General features: G+C 31.3%; 1 protein-coding gene across 1 annotated transcript; it reads left to right on the plus strand.

Moving 5' to 3' along the window:
• Nucleotides 1-3,853: 3,853 nt before the first annotated feature.
• On the plus strand, nucleotides 3,854-19,576 carry LOC131840883 (organic solute transporter alpha-like protein). The gene is made up of 7 exons (XM_059189072.1): nucleotides 3,854-4,155; nucleotides 9,881-10,029; nucleotides 14,077-14,225; nucleotides 14,735-14,827; nucleotides 16,186-16,282; nucleotides 17,833-18,079; nucleotides 18,918-19,576. The coding sequence occupies exons 1-7, from the start codon at nucleotides 3,999-4,001 to the stop codon at nucleotides 19,115-19,117; spliced, it is 1,092 nt and encodes a 363-aa protein (XP_059045055.1). The 5' UTR covers nucleotides 3,854-3,998; the 3' UTR covers nucleotides 19,118-19,576.
• Nucleotides 19,577-19,616: the final 40 nt, after the last annotated feature.

The raw sequence follows: 19,616 nt of genomic DNA on the forward strand, positions 1-19,616 counted from the left end.
CCAATTGCAAATTTATAAGTATTATGCAATCATCCATATGTGAAAATAAACTTACATCTATAACAGCACTGTTTATCTAAATCTCAAATAAATTTATTAGTTCTTATAAAATGTATAATTGGAAAATTGGAAATAAAGAACACAAACATTCGAAATATTTCCCGCAATGTTAGTCACAATAACTATCTTAATTGTAACGTTCTCTAACTACACTATGAGTAGATATATTATTTAATTATAATAATATAAATGTCAATAGTGCGAATATTGACGCTTATATTATTAAAATTTATCCATTCGTATGACGTAGTTGTATAAAATAATCAAGTCATAGTTGGATTCTGCGATGTATGCTAAATTAATATTCTAGATATATATGTACAAGTCGTGAGTTTTATTTATAATTTACTATTTTTAGTCATATTAATATGATAGGTACTAAACGGTTGACCTGGCTGATTTATTATTGGAAACGAGTGCTAGGAATAGACACGTCTACTTGATATAGTCTAGAGAAAACCTCGGCAGGTAGTTCAATCTACCGCACTGTCCGAGACCACTTAGTCCAGGTTCCAGCGAAAGGTGATGAATTCCCTGTCAATGGCGAGCGGTGCGATCGTCATAATTATTTATTTACTGTCATTTTGAAAAGCCATTAACCATGACAATATGAAAAATGCAATATTCTATAAATTTTTAATACATTCACATATATTCTGACGACCTCGGTGGTCTAGCGGTCTAGCACACCGCTTTACGTCCGATGGTCGCAGGTTCGATTCCTCGCACGGCACAAACATTTGTATTCACAACTATGATTGTTTGTATCGATCTGGGTGTATTCTATGTAGATATAATATGTATGTATTTACGAAAAAAAATATCTATGTATTTGTATCAGTTATCTAGTACCCATAACACAAGCTTTAGCTAGCTTAACTTGGGTCTAGATGGCGCTGTGTGAGTTGTCCTGAGATTATAGATTATTAATATTAGTATATAATAATAGATATAAGTTTTAAGAGTTACTATTCAGGCATGCCAGTGAAGAATGACAGGATGAAGATGAATGAGGGTCGTTATCCCATCGTGTCGAAATGCAACCGTCGACTATTACATCAATTTTCTAATACATAGTTGATCATGATACATGCATTAATAAATAAATAGTTAAATTGTGACTTATAATTATAAAATTTTAATTGGAAGTCTATTATGCGTTTGTTATTTCATATACATCTATACATTGGTCTATTATTTTAGATACACTGAAATCATATAGATACCAACAATAAGTAGGAAATATTGTATAGCATTGTAAAAATAAGAAGCCGTTTTAACGTTATAATTCCATATGATTCGCAAAAACTCAAGAAGTCACTAGGTTATTCATAACCGTTAAGTGAAGTTTGCACAATTGTATGGAGCGCGATTTATCGAAGCGTAAAGTCGGTCGGCCGGCCGGTTAACTTCCTAACCAGCAGTTAGTCGTTACCACAGAATACTGTTGTGGCTATATACTGGTCGTTACCTCACGGTTTAGCTTACCGTAGCGTTGCGATGCCATATTACATTACGATAAAATCAATATTATCGACGAATGTTATTTATTTATCTACATAAGTAAAAACAAAAATAATTATATTTCTTTGTCCTCTACATAAGCTTCCTTCCTATTATCATATCTTTCTACAAATCATCTAATTTTGAAGAAATTTAAGTAATTTAACTTAGTCTGTGTAGGTGCATCAGCGTCAAACTCTATGTTATGTTTTTGTTAATCCCTCAACCAATTGGACAAGTAATGGGGACAAGTTGCTCCATTACTGGTAATGCACCATGTCGGGTTGTCCTCAAGGCAAACCCTTGAAAACATTCGTGTTTTATTTCAGATGATGTGCTAATTCACCTGACTTCATGTCCCTTCTAAGATCCTTCACTGCTACACATGTATAAATAACCAAAGCGCGGGTGACTGCATCGTACCGTTATCATCCATAAAGAAATCCCTCCCTTCTATCTTTCAACTGTTTGTTTTAAAATTAGCCATACACGTAGTGTATGGGGTGGAAATGAATATAACATGGATACTGTCTGTAAATCAACCATCATACAACAAACACCATGAAGGAAGCTCACTAGTCTTTCATGTTTTTAGATCAGCACAACTATAGGTGACACGAATTTCCATAATATAATAAAAGCTCTACGCTTTCTGTATTATAATGTACTTAGAAGTAATGTTACATTCAGGCTGCAGATAATGATTTGGAAAATGATAAATATAGATGTACTCATCAAGAGAAGACCATAATTGTAATTACAGACTTTGTTTTAGGACTGTGTAGATAACAATTTGAAGACAAACATTACACCAAAGTGTTAAGAGATGCGTATAGAATAAATAATTTATTTTTTCTTCTATAGAGATATTTTAACGGTGTGTCACCAAAGTGTCTATAATTGAGCGCCCACGTGATATAGTCTATCTTTAAGTCAAATATCATTAGGATCAGTTTAGCCCTTTAGTCAGACATGAAAAGGCCACAGACAGACAGTCTGATCTATAATAAGAGTATGAATATCGTGCAGACATAAACTACACATTCATACAAAAACTAAAGGTTGTGTGTTGCTGATTCATTCTTATGTTGAAAGTTTTCTTTTCGAATAAAACTTAATTGACAAAACTTGTCTCTTTCGTAGCTGTCAAACTATGAAACCATAAAAGAATGAAAAATGATAGTTACACTTTCTGTTTACCTTATTGGTCTGTGGCCACAATTACCATTTTGGTGATGGTAATATGAAAACTAACCTGTCCTTCTGTGTGTACCTCATTGACCTGAGGTTATGATTAGAATTTGTAATGGTTTGAATACAAAACCTAACATAACCTATCTTTCAGTATACCTTATGGATATGTGGCCATGGGTCACATATAGGTACTATTATATATAGGTTTATATTATATATGGGTACTATTTGATGTAGTGGATAACTTTGTATATCTACTGTGCGTAAAATGTAATACGTTTCGTTTGATATTAAAATATCTAAATTGTTTCTTGTTGTTTATTTGGCGGAAATCTGTTTCATTATTTAAATAGGTCTGAGAATTGGATTATGACATAAAATGAATATTAATACTACAAACTAAAAACTACTACAAAGTGTTGTACTCTTGCGATAATAAAAACACTTTGTATATTTACCTAAATTCGCACGTCGCTCTATATCATTTAGAACGTATAAAGGGGACTAAATTCGAATCAAATATAAGTTTTAATTATATCCGAATGACAAATTATTTTAGTCATTCAGAATTTATATACTAAAGACCCAAGCTGTGAAAATCCGCAGTAGATTAAATACTTAATACTTAATGTATTACCAAATATTATCATTACAATAATGTGAAAATTTCGGAAAATGTAAATATCTCGATATTTTACAAGTCATGTATAAGTTTTTATAAGTGAACGAATAAATAAATTAATCTGCCATAAATATTCAAGTTACATTTTTGACAAACATTTGTTAATTTTCCCGATCATTTGCGTAAAATATTCTTTTGTTATCTTATCGCATTATTATATGCTATAGTACTATCAGCTAGTTAATCTGCTGTTAAAGATAGAGATAGGTATCATGATACAGTTGTGGTCACAGTGCTAATATTTAATGTGTTTGAAATTTTAACCAGGCGTTATAATTAATACATTATTCTTAAGTGTTAGAACAACACTAGAGAACAAAATTTAATTGCGTAGACCACAAAATGTCGAAAGAAAGTGAGCGCAACCAACACGCCGCGATGACTTTTGCTGACAGTGTAGTCCGGTACCTTTGCTTCAACGCTCGCTTCGCGCGAATTTTAAAATACGAACCGGCTGCATTCGAAATTTGAAATGTGTTTCTCTATTATAAATTAAAGAATACTAAGAACTGTACAAATATAAAGTGTTTTTATTGATAAAGCTTAAAAAGTTAATAAAATGGATTTACTTAGTGAGTCAAGCAGTGAAAACAGAATTTTAACTGCTCGACATATAAGTGCTGAGAAGACACTACCCGAAACAAACAATGCAGTTAATACCACATTATTGTGTTATAGTTACAGCATTCAACCAGACTTTGGTTCTTACCTAGCAGGTAGTAAAAGTATTTTTTTAATAGATAATAAGTTATGTATAGAACGCATGCTGAGCTAAACATGAGTTCAGGTCAAGGACGGTTGGTAACTTTCTCCAAAATAGTTAAGTTCAATCATATTTAAGAGTTATGAAATCACGTCTACCTATGGTATGTGCTCTAAGTTAATATTAATATCCGAATCAAAAATAGTTATAATTATCTAAATTTTAATGTAATTTTATTAGGTAATGTTTTTAATGTCATATTAAATATATTTCATTAGATGAAATGATGCAAGAAAAAAAACAATCAAGCATCTTGAGAGCTCTGTTCAACGGTGATGAGGAATATTGTGAAAGTTTATGTTTGAATGTTTGTTACTCAATTATGTAAATGCTGTTATCGGTAGATTATAATTTGTAGCATTGTTACCATATGGTGGATATTTTTTAATCTAACTCCGACGGGTATATATATGGAGGACCAACATTGGAGTCCTAAGGAATAGCAAACAATGAGTGTATGGTCTTACAAATTACAGCGCATCTATATTGTCGTTAATTTTTGCCGTAGATCTAAAGATCCGGCGAAATTATTCCGTCGGTATGGAATCATAACACTCATTTTTGGGGAAAGTGGGGAAAATTTTTCATAGAGACCAGTTACTCAAACATATAGCTCAGCAGATCATACTCATACAGATCAGCAGTTCAGTGGATTGGATGACCGGGTTTCTTCCAGGCTTCTCCCGCCTAAAAATATACATAACCACAGTAATCCTCGTCTCCACCATTATGGAGGTAAAACACATAACTCAAACTGCCTATGTATCATTGGTATAATGTGTATTTTCGTTGTGATGATTCAGACAAATCAAATCCATTAATCAATAAGAGATCGGTAGTAGAGACAATCACTCGTAGATAAACTTACAAACAATAAGATAAAAACACAACCGACCTTGTCCTCAAAATAGAACACCTTTCGAGAAACATGGTGAAACCCACAACGAATGTTGGAAAATTCAAAGGCGGATGTAAGTTATTTAAAAGAAATCTAGAATAAAAAATCCTAAGTGGATTTATTTATACAATGTGGTGTTTTACGCCCAATGTTTATCATTGGATAAAAGATAGTAAAATATATAGCGTAATACTGTAATAGGAAATATATAAATAAAGTATATATATATATATATATATACTTTATAATGTGCATGAATTATTTCCTATTACAGCTAATTAACAACATAATGATTGAAAGTGTGTTTATAACGTCTTTAAATTCATAAATATTTGAAATGTTTGCATTTTATATATATTTATATTGTCTAATTATAAAATAAAAGTTTTCTTTTATGTTGAGAATAAAGTAAACAATGCTTAAAATAAATTTCTATTATTTATTATAACTAATTCCATTTCTCATAAGTACAGTACCTACGGTAGTGCAACGACTCTACCGACGTTACCTCTATCTTACTATATATATCGAATATAGATACATGGGAATTCGTATTTACATACTAATGTAAGGATTATAAATCTAAAAAAATGTATATATGTTAAATTTTTATGATAAATAGATAAATGGCTAAACGTGTAATTGATAATGAAAGACATAAATATTGATTATATCACGAGAATGAATACAGTGTCTTTGTTTTATAAAAAAAAAACAGAAGCTACGCTACGGCTAGTGTGTCATAATTATATCACATTCCCAGTCTCATACATATTATCATAGAATTATATCAAATAATAATAGAATAGACACTAACACACTGTTTACGTTACATTGTGTGCTGATGAATGGGCCTTATTGTAGATACTATTACTATGTCTACGTTACATTTACGTTGTAATTATTGTATTATACCTAATTAATAAATATTACGTACTACATTAGGTTAATTATAACGTAACAGATAAGCTAATGTCAACTCCAATTCGTCTCGTGAATGTTTTGATGATGTAGTAAATTTTTACGTAAACTGATTACTAACTCGTTGTTAAATTCTGACGCGTTGATTGCGCGTGTTGTTTCGGCATAGATAAGTAATTGTGTGTAGATACCTATATTACTGGTCTGTGGTTTCAGTATAAAGATTAAGAAACCTAATGCAATCACTGACCTAATTATATAATTTATTAGCTATTCCTACCAGGTTAGTCTTCACTTTTGGTTGTAAGTTTTTTATCTTTTCTCCATTATACCCATATCTATCTACTTATTAACGCAGTGACTGAAAACTTAGGTGAAGGAGAAGGATAGCTTCAAAGCCAATAAATCTTATGCAGATATCAGAATTATGTAACCAGATAGGTACCTATTTTCAACTATATATTCCACAAAATTTATAAATTATCCGAAAAGTACAAAGTTATTGTTGCAACAAGGTTAAGTTTACAAAATTTAACCTTACGGTTTGCATTGACTTCGGGGTAAACTAGGTAGTTGATCCGATACCGGAAATGCGTTTACTAAAGAAGCAACTACTTTTTGATTAAAAATGATTAAATACTACCTTCATAACCTTTTTTCGTAATGGGGTTAATTGCAGGGCTATAGAATTTCACTTACATATAATTATTTTATATTCATATTTAAAAATTAGTTAATGATGAACACAAAAGAATTATGTCTAAGTCACAGTATTGTGATTTTTTGAAAGAAGCTCTTATTTTTTTTATTTAATGGTCCATTCAGTCTTTGTACCTTTTGAAATAGGTAATAAATATTTTAAACAAAAATAAAACGAACGCACAACAATATTTTGTAGGACAATGGTGCAGGCATGAATTAGTCAGGTAACGGTAAATTTCGTTATCATCTATTTAAAAAGCTTTACAGTCCAAGTTTCACTTAACAGTTTCTTCCAAACTATCCTATTTATGACTTGACCGACAAAACACAGGTAGGGTATATGTCTAATTGAATATTACCCTTTGTTTTCATCACTTTCATTTTATACCTACTATAGACATAACTTAATTGAAGGTATATTACTTAGTGAAATTTCTAAACTTACTCAGATGAACATCATTACAATTAGGGGCTAAGTAACAGGTAGGTATTATGTGAGTAGATAATACTTAATTGTAAAAGGGTATTTATTTCAATATATAATAATATATAGAATCTTACGCCCACTTCGGTTTATTGTCTCTTGAGATAAATTTATCCCGTAAGTATACCTATCATTACCCACAGTTACAAAGATAGGTGGCAATATCGAGGTCAGTGGTATTTAATTTCTAAATGTCCCCGTGATAATAACCGATGTGAAGGCCACTTGTAAATTAATTATATTGCCTTTATCTATGCTAATGCAGCAAAAAAGTGACCAGTTACATTAACGTTAAAATATTAAAACGAATAAATAAAATTGTATATGAAAAGTAGGTTCGAGAGAACGTAGGGACAGAGGAAATATTTCACGTTTAGTTCGTGTCTATATTTAACTGTGCCAATGTAAAAAAGTTGTAAAATATTTTATTACGATGATTGTTAAAGTCATACGTAATAATGGAAAAGAAATGTTAATAATCCTTGACGGCCTCAGTGATCTAGCGGTTTAGCACACCGTCTTATCCTGTGGTCGCAAATTCAACTCTTCGCACGGTACAAACATACTCACGAATACTTACAATACAATACCAATCTTACGATTGTTTATATTTTTATGTATATTATGTATGCATTTAAAAAAATGTATAGCTATCAGTTGCCTAGTACTCATAACACAAACTTTGCTTATAGCTTGGGACTACATAGATGGTGCTATGTAAATTGTCCAGGGTTATTATTATAAATATAATTATTTTATTGATTTATGTTAGCTACATACAAAATAATAGAAACGAAATAATAATAAATAAATAATATCTACCACTTACGCATAGATATAATTTAAAATAGAAAAATTAAATAATATAATGTTTCAACACATAAAATATTTACAATAATTTTAATAACATTTGCCTCAAGAGTGACTCAATTAAATTCAACGTATACATGGGAGTTAGAGACTGCATAAAGAATCATCAAAAATATACTTAAAGTTGACATAAATATCGTTTAGACGATATGTATAAATATAAATGTGTTTTAAATTTATAACCTTTTTTGACTCGGTTAATGACGTAAGCATGATTTTACAATTTTTGATTTAGTTATGATAAAATACATACTTGTTCAGTATATCTAATAAATATTAATAAAAATAAATACCTAAGTATTGACAGGTATGACACATAATATTGTTTGTCTGCATATTACTCACAAACTGATAAAAATTTAACTATATAATAAAAACATTCATTCTGTTTACTTCTTTTTAATCCTGATATATCAATTATTTTGTAGATTTCTAATCGGTTAAGTCAATACAGATAACATTACATATTAAGAATAAAGAAACTTAGAAAAAACAAATATCTTATGTACAATAATTGTCTGGAAATCTGTATTAAAAGTTTTATTGAGCTGAATGAATGTGTTACGATATACCGTATTAAGAATTAATCAAATTCAAATTTCTCGTCAAATTTCTTGATTCTTTTATACAGAAAGAGGGTAGGTATCACACGGTCTGCCGTCCAACGGTACCTTATGACTTGTCGACAACTTAATCAACAATGACACATGATATTATGGTATATTGCTGAGATAGACATAATCATCAGACATGATACTGACAAGTTAGTCACTTGATGCTAGTGATAAAGAAAACTACAGAAAAGGTGATTGCAAATAATTTTATTTGATGGTTCAAAATATAATATCCCTTTATATTTTCTATATATGGACATAGAAAATATAAAGGGATATTTTCTATATATCTATCTTTGTAAGTGTTGTAAGTTATATACATGTATATATCAATCCATAACATAACTTAACATAACTTTATTATACAACTACAACCTAAAATTAAAAAGCTTAAAAAATATAATACAATAACTAAAATATATTATTAAAAGGGGTCCCTTTAGGCAAAGTTCCGAAGATACTGGCAGCGTTCCCTCTTTGAATAGCTAGACTAATTCTTTGTCCAAGGTAGCTGCCAGCTCTTCGGTTTGTCAAATACGTTATAGTGGTCTTTTTTATCGGTGTTGTTCAAGTAGTATATATGTACGTATATGGTATAGACGTCAGCTGGGTTGTTATCTTCGCTACACCCAGTATGTAAGGATGTAGTACGTTTGGTACTACATAACAAATATTGACAAATATTCACGAATAAAAAGAAATCACGAATAAAAGAAGCTATAATAATATTTATTAATTTATTTCTAAGAATTAATGAAACTTTAGCCTCTAGCCTCTTCTAAGAAATAGGTAAGCTTGACGATTATGTTTGCTAGGGTTAAATATGGAGTGTATTTATTCTACTATGATTCGAGATTATAATATTCGTATTAAAAGTGCTTTTATTAGAGTCGCAAACATTTATGAGCTATCTTAATCTAGCTTTAATCGTGACAGAACTCAGAATACAGGATCACACCATTAAAGACTAATCAAACTACATTCGTTTTTGGCCAAGACAAATCGACCCATTTGGTAAACATTTTTTTGTTAAAAAATATTTAATACTCTACTTGTGTGTATAAAAAGTACAGTTGAATTGTAGAATGTCTAACTAATGTGCAACCTCTTTATAGAAATAGTTTCGTTCGTTTTGTAAATAGTGAAGATTCAAATTTAATAAAATGTTTTTCTTTTATTTTCATTCTAGCAATACAACCGTACGCGTGCGTATTTTGGAGCTGCGGTGCGTTAGTATTACTGGCAGTATGCGCCTTATACTTACTGACTGTTCGTTCCGCGTCACGATTTTGGCGCGAAGGAATCAACAATGTCGCTGTAGTCGTGGCAGTATATCCAGTAAGTAAAAACTAGTAGTAACATAAAGAAAATCAAGGGAAATAATGACACATCAAGTTTAAAAAAGTATATAACACTAATAATCAGAAATATGGAGGTGGTAGGCTCGCCACCTGTACTTTGGGTTTAAAATATATTGAGCGAAATGTGGGCATATTAAGTATTGTGTTCATAATAAAACCTAGTTTCCTTAGAAAATTTTTACTAAAAAATATATACAGTTAAGTAATTGGACACAACTATAACTGAATACCTGTATCTAATCTATTTCAGAGGATTAACATGTCATTACGTATCACATCATCAATCATAGTTCAGTCTAGATATATCCTACAGACACCCAAAACTTATAATTAATTTTCAATTCTGAGTCTATTTTAGGTGAGCTTAACTGATTCGTATTTACTTACGTAAGCTAAATGGATGAAGGTTACTCTTTTTATATAAATCAATATAAACTGTTCAGAATAAAGTAGAAAGTATAGTAGGCTTGTAATAAGAGTTATGGTTACGCTTATTAAGCATGATTTTGTCTGAAATGAAATAAAACAATATTACAATTAAGCTACGTCCCTATGACTGATTTAATTTGCTAATTTAATTAGCCTAAAAAGATATTTTAATGTAAAGCTTGTGTTATAAAAGTAGTAGGTATATGTAAATAAAGTAAGTGGGTAATGTATAGTAATATGTAGTACTAGGTACTAGGTACTAATCCGTACAAACAAATATCACCCTAAGTACACATTTGTTGTTACTCATAAGTTTTCAGTAACTCATTCTTTTTCTTATAACCATTCGTCATGAATTAGATCTGATTACATCATGAAAAAACATGTTTATTTATTTTGCATTCTTTTTAGAATCTTATTATCCAATAGGGCCCGACACTATTATTATAGTACATAAGTCTTTTCTTATTAGCGTAAATTCAGGATAGTATATAAGGATTATCCATTTACGCCTGTTCGATTATCTGTAGATAGACTTTTGCGCACGAACGAATCCAAATCAAATTGAATATGTATAAATAATACTGATTTATAGTAAATATAGAGTTATACATAATTAAATTGTAGTATGAACTTTTAAGATCAATTTTCTATAACCAATATTTCGTTGTGTATAGATACAAGTAAAAATGGTGATATGATGTGTTCGGTACTGAGTACAACAAGGGGACAGTCATTGTAGGTCAGGTCTATAGTAAAGATATTAACAGCTGACTAATAAAATGTAGTCATCGCATAGTTGATACAGGTATTCTATCAAGAAAACAAACTTATGGTAATGTTTATAGATATGAATTTATTTCATTGTTTGTTTTTATAATTAAACAAATATAAAATATACTTACTATATAGAGCGTTAACTATTAAAATGTATACATAACTTAAATTTGTACACGCAAATAAGATTTATTACAATTATATATAATAAGTAGGTTATCTCTTTAAAATCCGAGAGTTGTCTGAGTCGCGTTGTGGGTCACTGTTGCATAAGCTGTGTTGGTAATGTTTCGTAATCTGTGACGCGCCGGTGAGTACTATACTCCTCGTACGAGTGAATATCTTTGTTTAGTCAACAAAAATAGTACTTATATTCTATAAGTAAAATTAAAAATAATATAGTAATTATTATTATATTTAAATAATGTAATTTTGTTGTTGTGGGTTACCACATATTGATATTTTTACGTTAACATCTCATAAGATTTTTGCATCTTGTTTACGTAATGCTGTCCAATAACTGTTACATGTGCAAATAGAAATTCCAGGTCATGTAATAGTAAGTAGGTATTCATTATTCAATGACATATATATATACAGAATAATACCTCTATTACCTATGACCTGTAATATTATGAACCATAACTTTTACAAATTTGCAAGTTGCTTTTTTCTTTAGGATTATTATGAAACGTATTAAAAAGTGTTTACGTACGTAAAAAATATTTTTACTGTTTCTTTGTTATGGTTAAGAATTATATCGTGCGGTAAATGATTATTAAAGAGGAAGTTACGAGTGTCGTGCCATGACATGATTAATAAGTCATCACATTGACCCCAATTACGTAGTTTTTTTATTTCATTTATGGTTATGGAATATTTTTAAATCAGATGATAATGGAATTGTGTTCACGCCTGTGCTAACGGTATATGCTGCCAGTAGGATCATAGAATAACGACAAAGTCCGACCAGTTAGCTCATCGTAAATCTTGTAATTAACCACTATGGTTTCCAAGGGGAATCTCATGAAGGTCAACTTGATGGAGCTACATTATTAGCAATTAGGTCAACGTTCCCATTACTTACCACCTCTGCATCCTAATTATGAAATAATTAATCTGCGGTAACCGTTAACTGTATATGATGGTGGAAAATGTGATATGATGTATATAAATGTAAATATATGTAATATGATGGAAAATATGGCAAACCACTAGGTACTAGTACTTTGTAAGACCTTGTTGAGGTCAACCTGAGCTGGTGATTGAGTGCAATGGGGCCACTAAATCGCAACGTATTATTTAGGTGGTCTTTGATGTCTTTTTCTACTGATAATGATAAGAATAGCAAGTCTCATATCGTCCCTGTGTTTATGTTAATAGCATACTCATTGTTTATTTGCAACATGAATGTGTAATTTGTATGCCGTGAGAGAAATTTTTAAGTAACAAGGACAAAATAATGAAAATTCATTTATATTGCAGTATTTAGTTTGTTGCAAATAGTTAATTCTGACTTTAATTGTGTCAAAATTAGTATAAGAGCGATGTAAAAATAAAGTAGATTCAAAATTTATAATTACATAAATCAAATAAAGTTTAGGTTATCAAATGATAATAGTATTTAGCATTTAAAAGAAAGAATAGTTTAATATTCCTTTCGCTATTTTTTGCTACTAAGTTTGTTTTGTTTGGTCTGTTCCCCTATTCGAATACACTCAGTCTTCTGAGAAAATATTTTGAAACATAAAAATTACATTGACAATCACCTCCTCTTATTTCATTGCGAAATGAGACTCTCGAGATGAAATGTGAAATGAGCAGGTGTGTCAAAATTATTAGATAGCGTTATAATAAGCTGTCAACAGAAGTAATTAAAATCACCTTGTTTGAAAATTGCATCTGTAAGTTAAATCCAACTTTATATTTTCCAAATTACATTCATCTTTAACCCATCTGTGAGTGTGTAATACCACAGTCCTACTAATATTTGTACCTACGACAGTTCCATTTATTTCAGCCGTCAAGTAGTTTCGTTTTCGGCTGCAAGGAGGTAGGTAGGGTTGCAGGTATTTTACTGTGTACTCTACAGTACGCAGTAAAATTGTACGCAGTAAGGGGCATGACATCTTAGTTTCCTTAATGGCAACGCATGAGTGGTTTCACGGGTGTCGCATGATAAAGTGATGTCCGTAGTGCTGTTTATGTACATATATTAGGGATAGTTACCACTGATGGGCTGTCAGCTTGTTTGTCATAATTGCATATAAATTTTATTGTGTCAAATGAATACTTTTCTTTACAAGACAACTACACACTGAAGTAGGATTTGTGTACATAAAGAAAATTATTTTAGTACGTGTATCGTATATGATAATTAGATCACAGTTTCATTGTTTTTCAACACACTATAATATATTAGTCGGTATCGGTAGTCAATTCATAAAAAATACGTGCGTTATAAACGCAAATAATGAAGTTTTCTATAACCGCAATATTAGATTTTTTTTATCAAATCTCAAACTGACGCACAGCGCCAGCTAGTAGGTACGTAGGCAGCGTGCTGATTTAAAAAAGTAGAACGGCGGGAAACCATCATTGTGCATCACAGTTAAAAATCAACAAAACATAATATTATGATTGTTTATTCTGTTTCATCGTAAATGTGTTAAAAATGCCGTACAATATATATACGTGTGTATTTAACACACGGGCTTTATTACGCCCTCGCCTTCGGCTCCGGCTGAAAATCACCATAGTGTGTGTTACCATCGTAACGCATTTATATCGGAAAATAACTGGAGTCTCATTATTTCAGGTGGTAACAGCGGCAGCATTAGTTGCTATCATAATTCCACGATCTCTAATACTATGCGAGGCCATAGCTCAAGAAGTCGTTATGATAGCAATGTACCATTACTTTTGTACGCTTATAGCAGAATGTGGTGGCATTGATATGCTTGTCAGGTATGATAAATTAATAAAGTTTATTTGATAAGTACCCACTACTTTTTCAACATTATTAATTTAGTTGCTGGAACTTGCAGCTTTGGAATTGTAAACACGGGATCAAATTCCGTTTGACTTGATATAAATTGCTGTTAAGGTTTATAAAACAGAATAGTTATTACCAATACTTACCTGTGACAGGTAAGGTAAGGCAAACCAAGATATGGTTGAGACGTTTAGCAAGCCACATCGGAAGGTACAAAATTTCAAAACGTCGTCTACAAAGTGGCTTGTGGCTTATAATTGTTAAGAAGGTATAGTTATTATATGATAATAAAAATATTTTATAACTGAGATAATTTAAAAATTTAGTACCAGTAAACACTGAGATATTACTTTACGATGAAATAATTAAAATCTGTTTACAATCGAAGAATATATACTTAAAAATAAATAGTAGAACCTACAATATTCTTTTATCGAAGACGGTTCTGAGATCATTTTATTGATTTTATTTTTTATTACAGACGTGCCGGTTCAGCTGAACATCGTATGGAGACCAGGACTTTGCCTTGCTGTTGCTGGCCATGTTGTGTTATCCCAAAACCACGTGTAGAGAAGTAAGTAATCTGTCTTCCCGTCAATTTCAACACCGGGATAAATTTTTTAGATAAAAATCATCGCTCCTAAGAATATCCTTCAATTCTTGTCCCTAACGGGCCTAGACAGCGAACTCTAAAAATAGGACGAGCACAATAGAGCTAGGGTGTATTAGGACAGCACCCCAATCCAAAGGCCCCGGAGGTGTGCGCGTGTACCCACACGCCTCCACAATGGAGTAGGGCGAAATAGGGCGCCCTAACCACAAAACGAGATGGGGCCTGCCCTACAACACCTACAGGGCGGGCCGTCGCCGTCGGAGCTGGGGTAGAAATGCACTTGCGAATCCCCTGGCTCCGGCATAGGCGCTCGTAGGTACACCGTGTGGTTTTTTAGTGGGTACGAGTCCCACACACCACCTCGCCATCCCTCCGGCGGGGTGACGGTCTTTTGAAGATTTTTCCACATGTTAATAAAAAAAAAATAAAAAAAAAAAAGGTGGCAGTGCTACGCCTTAATAATAAATAGGTGTTTGAATGCCGCGGAAATTAGTAGATACGGTAAATTTTCCGTTATTAGCAGAGATCCGTATTCAGAATTGAGATGCCAAAAGATGGGTATTGTTAACCTATAGATACTAGTAATATAACTAAGATATGTTACCATCATATATTGATTGTTATTGAAGTAGTGGTAATTAATATTCAGTGAGTAGATAGTAGATATATTGTAGACATGGTGTACCTAATTATTTATTTTTATTTTTAAGAAATGTGTTGGCTTATACAATTTTGTAGGTACTTGTTTGTTAACAAAGATATTAGTCGTTACGCTCTTGGGTGGGGTTTTTAATTGATGGCTTTCAATTTGATTGCAGCCCATTAGGGCTTTATGGTGTCATTCATTAATGGTTTTAAGTTGCTATTTCTTTACTAAGTAGAGTGTAATAAAAATGAATGTATTATATTATCAGTAACTTAATCTAATTGAAATAAAGGCATTGCAACAAAGTTTTTACGTATTTGAAACAAATATACTTTCATTTTATTATCCCAGATAAGTTAACCAGAGGTATTACAACATTTAGTCCGGTATACTTGAATTCATTTCGTTAGAGGGCAATAACGCGTCGTATTTCGGAAATCTCTCTTTATTATTGTTCGTGTTTTCTTTATTTTTTGTCAACCAGTGACCGCTGGGTGTAAGCCTGACAAAACAATTCGCCACAATGTCACTTATTTAAGCATTTCATAGGTAGGTAATTTTCTGTCTGTTTTGTTTATTACTTGTGATCTGTAGAAAAACTATTTAGGCTCTTTTTATTCTCTTTGCTTGTATGATTTTTTACTTTACTTAACTTGAATGTATTTGATTATAGGCAAAGTCTGGATTGGATACGCAGCCTGACGCTGCAGATGTCGGTGATTCAAGGAGTTATCTACGTCATAATCCTGATACTCTGGGCAGAGGACATGGTAAATATATTTTAGTTCATTTTCCTACATACTTTTAATTAGATATTATTATTAATACCTCCTATATTCACATTCTTCTCGCTCTACTAGACGATTCACTCCCATGAGAGTGTTTTAGACTGTCACGTTACACATTAGTCCAGTCTAGTTGAGAACTTGAAAAGTAATACGTAAAATGACAACATAGTATGTACATATATAAATATGTGTTGGAAAGAATACGTATAGGTATATTATTTCCAATTTAAAGTTACGTGATTAGGTGAGTATGAAAATTAAATTAGGTTAATGAAAACCGTAAGAATATCCAAGGTCTATGGTAAATGAAGATTCGTATTGTTAGCCACGATGACTTCATTAATTAAGATAAAACGGGGACATAACCTTCATTGAAGTAATAGTTATCCTATTCATAATAACGTTTATTTTGTTTAGTAATGATTGTGTTTGAGTGCTAATTAATTCTAAAGCTAATATTTTTCAGCTACGTCTTAAATATTTGTTAAAGCTTTGTTTTTGTATAAATGCATAACTTATGTATGTGACATCGTGTTTATTGTGTAGATAAATATAATAATCTGTACCCACGGCCCGCGTCTTTGTTTTTGCGTACTTTGTTATCAACAGTAATATTATAAACAGGAAAGATTTGATGTCAAAATAAAAAAAATACTTAACGGATTACAACAAATCTATAGTATGTTATATATCTAGTAAGTTAACATAAATTATAATCTTATTGTATAAACCTATGTAGAACCGCAAAATTGAGGTAGAGAGGTGCGTTTTAGTCTACTCAGATATAAACTTCGTGCCTAGTTCAGTTCCCATGCTCAAATAATCACATATTGTTTATGAAAATGATATAAGACCTTAATAAATATATGTATTATTATAATCAAGAAACATTGCACTAGTGTTAAACCGAAATTACAACATAATTAAGTTTTCTGCGCCCAAATAATATATCTAATAATGAGGATTTTCGCCCTGCCTATTGAAACAAATAATTATAAAACACCCCTCATAACTAACCCGAACCAAAAACTTTATTAAAATATTGTCAAACTGATTTTAAGAGATTCTGAAATATAGTTTATATATTTTTCTGAAATATAGTTTATATATTTTTATTTAGAAGCTTGTAAAATTTTCTGATGACTATTTGAAGAAGAATCTGAAAATTTGGAAGATCATGAAGTCTATGATAATCTACGTAGTATGTTATGAATTTTTGGTTGTTGAAGAATGCTAAAAGCATTAATTTTCCATTTTGAACCAAATTAAATCTATACATAGGTCGTCCGCGTAGGGTGTCTGTCTCGTATACTAATTTATCTGTCAAGTATTTTTCTTATTAGGATGTATTTCGGTTAAAGGATGAGATAAGACAGTGAAATTATGGGTACACAAGGAGGAAATAATAGTCAGAGAGATACCTAGTTAATACTATACTATACTAGTTCATAGAAATAATCAGGTATACTGATAGCTTGTTTGTTATAAAAAATATACCCGTAGATTTACATTATTCATGTATCATTATTCAGATGCTACTCATTGAAGCTACTAAATACATCCAAGTATTTATCGCGGCTTCTATACTCTCCGGTATGTGGGGGATCATAATGACCGTAAGGTTGGCGGAGTCGATGGGTTTGAGACCCAAGGCGAGGTTCTTGGCGCTCCAGCTGGTGCTACTGATAGTGAAGCTGCAGTGTGGAGTGGCTAGAGCTCTGCCCGGAGTATTCAACTTACCCTGCATTATGTCTCTTCATCCCTTTGTCTTTGTAAATTGTGAGTGTATATTTAATTTTATCATATTTATTTTATTTCATAAGTAAATTAATATAATTATTAAAACGTGAAATTTATACGTTGATTTTTTTTAGAAAAGTGAACTTCAGAAGTACTGCATTGATTTGAGAAATTCTTTTCATTATTCTAAAGATATTGTCCAGAATCACACAGACTACATATATGTTAATATCTTCTATATATATAAAATTGTCGTGTCACAATTCAGTAGGTCTGAGAATCGGCTATTATGTATTTTTCACCCCTAAGTGGTAAGGGATATCCACCCCTAAATATGTTTTTTTTATTTTTTCGATATCATTTTATTTTCATTTTATTATTATTTAGGATTGAAAAATGCATACAACCCTAAATTTTCACCCTTCAAGTATAAAACCCTATTTTTTAAAAGCGATTTTAATTTATATGGCAAACCAACGTTTGCCGGAACAGCTAGTACTATATATAAAAATGCTTGCCACTGTTGTTTAATAAAATGCAGAGCAGACCATGTTTGGCAAGTAATTTGGAATCATTCAGATGTCGGAATGGCCTTGACTGACGTATCGTAAATTATCATGTTTTTCTAATCGACGTCGTAGCATTAGGGAGATGTAGAGTAGTGTATATATGCGTAAGTCACTCACGAAATTCTAAATCAATAAAAAATTGCGTTAATTTTGTCATTCGTTTTATTATTTACTATGACATACGCTAAGTAAATAAACACTATATGTGCCCACTGTCTGTAGATGACATCAGAATCATTAGGTCATTAACATTAAGTTGTATAACCTTCATTTTGTAATAAATTAATCTTCTTATGTTTTCTTTTCAGTTGTACAGAATTGTATAACAATTCTGCAGATGTTACTGCTCTCTATATGGGCGTGGAGATTGTACAGTGTCCCTCCAGGAAAGGTGGTCGATAAAGTACAACACTCAGTTGTTTCAATCGTGGAAGATATATCCGGCGTATTCGATGTTCGGGCCGTTAAGAATGGTATAGATAATAAGTCGTTTAAAGAAAATATATAAAATAGCCAGTCTTTATTGTAGACTCAATTTTTATAGTACAAACCTGTCGACAATGGAAGGTTTGAGAAGTGAACAAAGTTTTAGAAGAGACATACAGTTTATTTTTACAACTATAAAATTATAAACATTTTTCTAAAATGTTATTTCTTCTAAATTACTACATTTTATTAATGTAGTACTGAGATAGGTAAAATAAAGATAATTCAAACAGTTTCTGATATTTATCCCAATTATGGCAGAACGTTTAAAGTGTGAAGTTTAATTTTATTTAACTTTCTGCTTACATTTTGTCTCAAGGCTAATTGCTAGACAAATTGGGTACAACCGGACAGGACATTTGCTAATATTGCCGCCGACATTGTGTAAACGTATCCTACGGTTTACCACAGCTTAAATATAAGATCATGATAACAGCTCGTGAACTATAGATAAGTAGATTAAAACTTATCAAACAAATAAGAAATGTAATAACTACGTACATAACTATTATATTATTTGG

This window comes from Achroia grisella, unplaced genomic scaffold, assembly GCF_030625045.1.
Source record: "Achroia grisella isolate CSIRO2021 unplaced genomic scaffold, CSIRO_AGI_Agris_v1 utg152, whole genome shotgun sequence".
In the NCBI taxonomy this organism is placed as follows: Eukaryota; Metazoa; Arthropoda; class Insecta; order Lepidoptera; family Pyralidae; genus Achroia; species Achroia grisella.

Bases quoted from the DNA above. Each gene is read 5' to 3' on its own strand.
- LOC131840883 (XM_059189072.1), top strand. From the start codon at position 3,999: ATGGATTTACTTAGTGAGTCAAGCAGTGAAAACAGAATTTTAACTGCT. The intron at 14,828-16,185 runs GTAAGTAATCTG...ATTTGATTATAG, and splicing joins CCAAAACCACGTGTAGAGAA to GCAAAGTCTGGATTGGATAC. The intron at 18,080-18,917 runs GTGAGTGTATAT...TTTTCTTTTCAG, and splicing joins TCCCTTTGTCTTTGTAAATT to TTGTACAGAATTGTATAACA.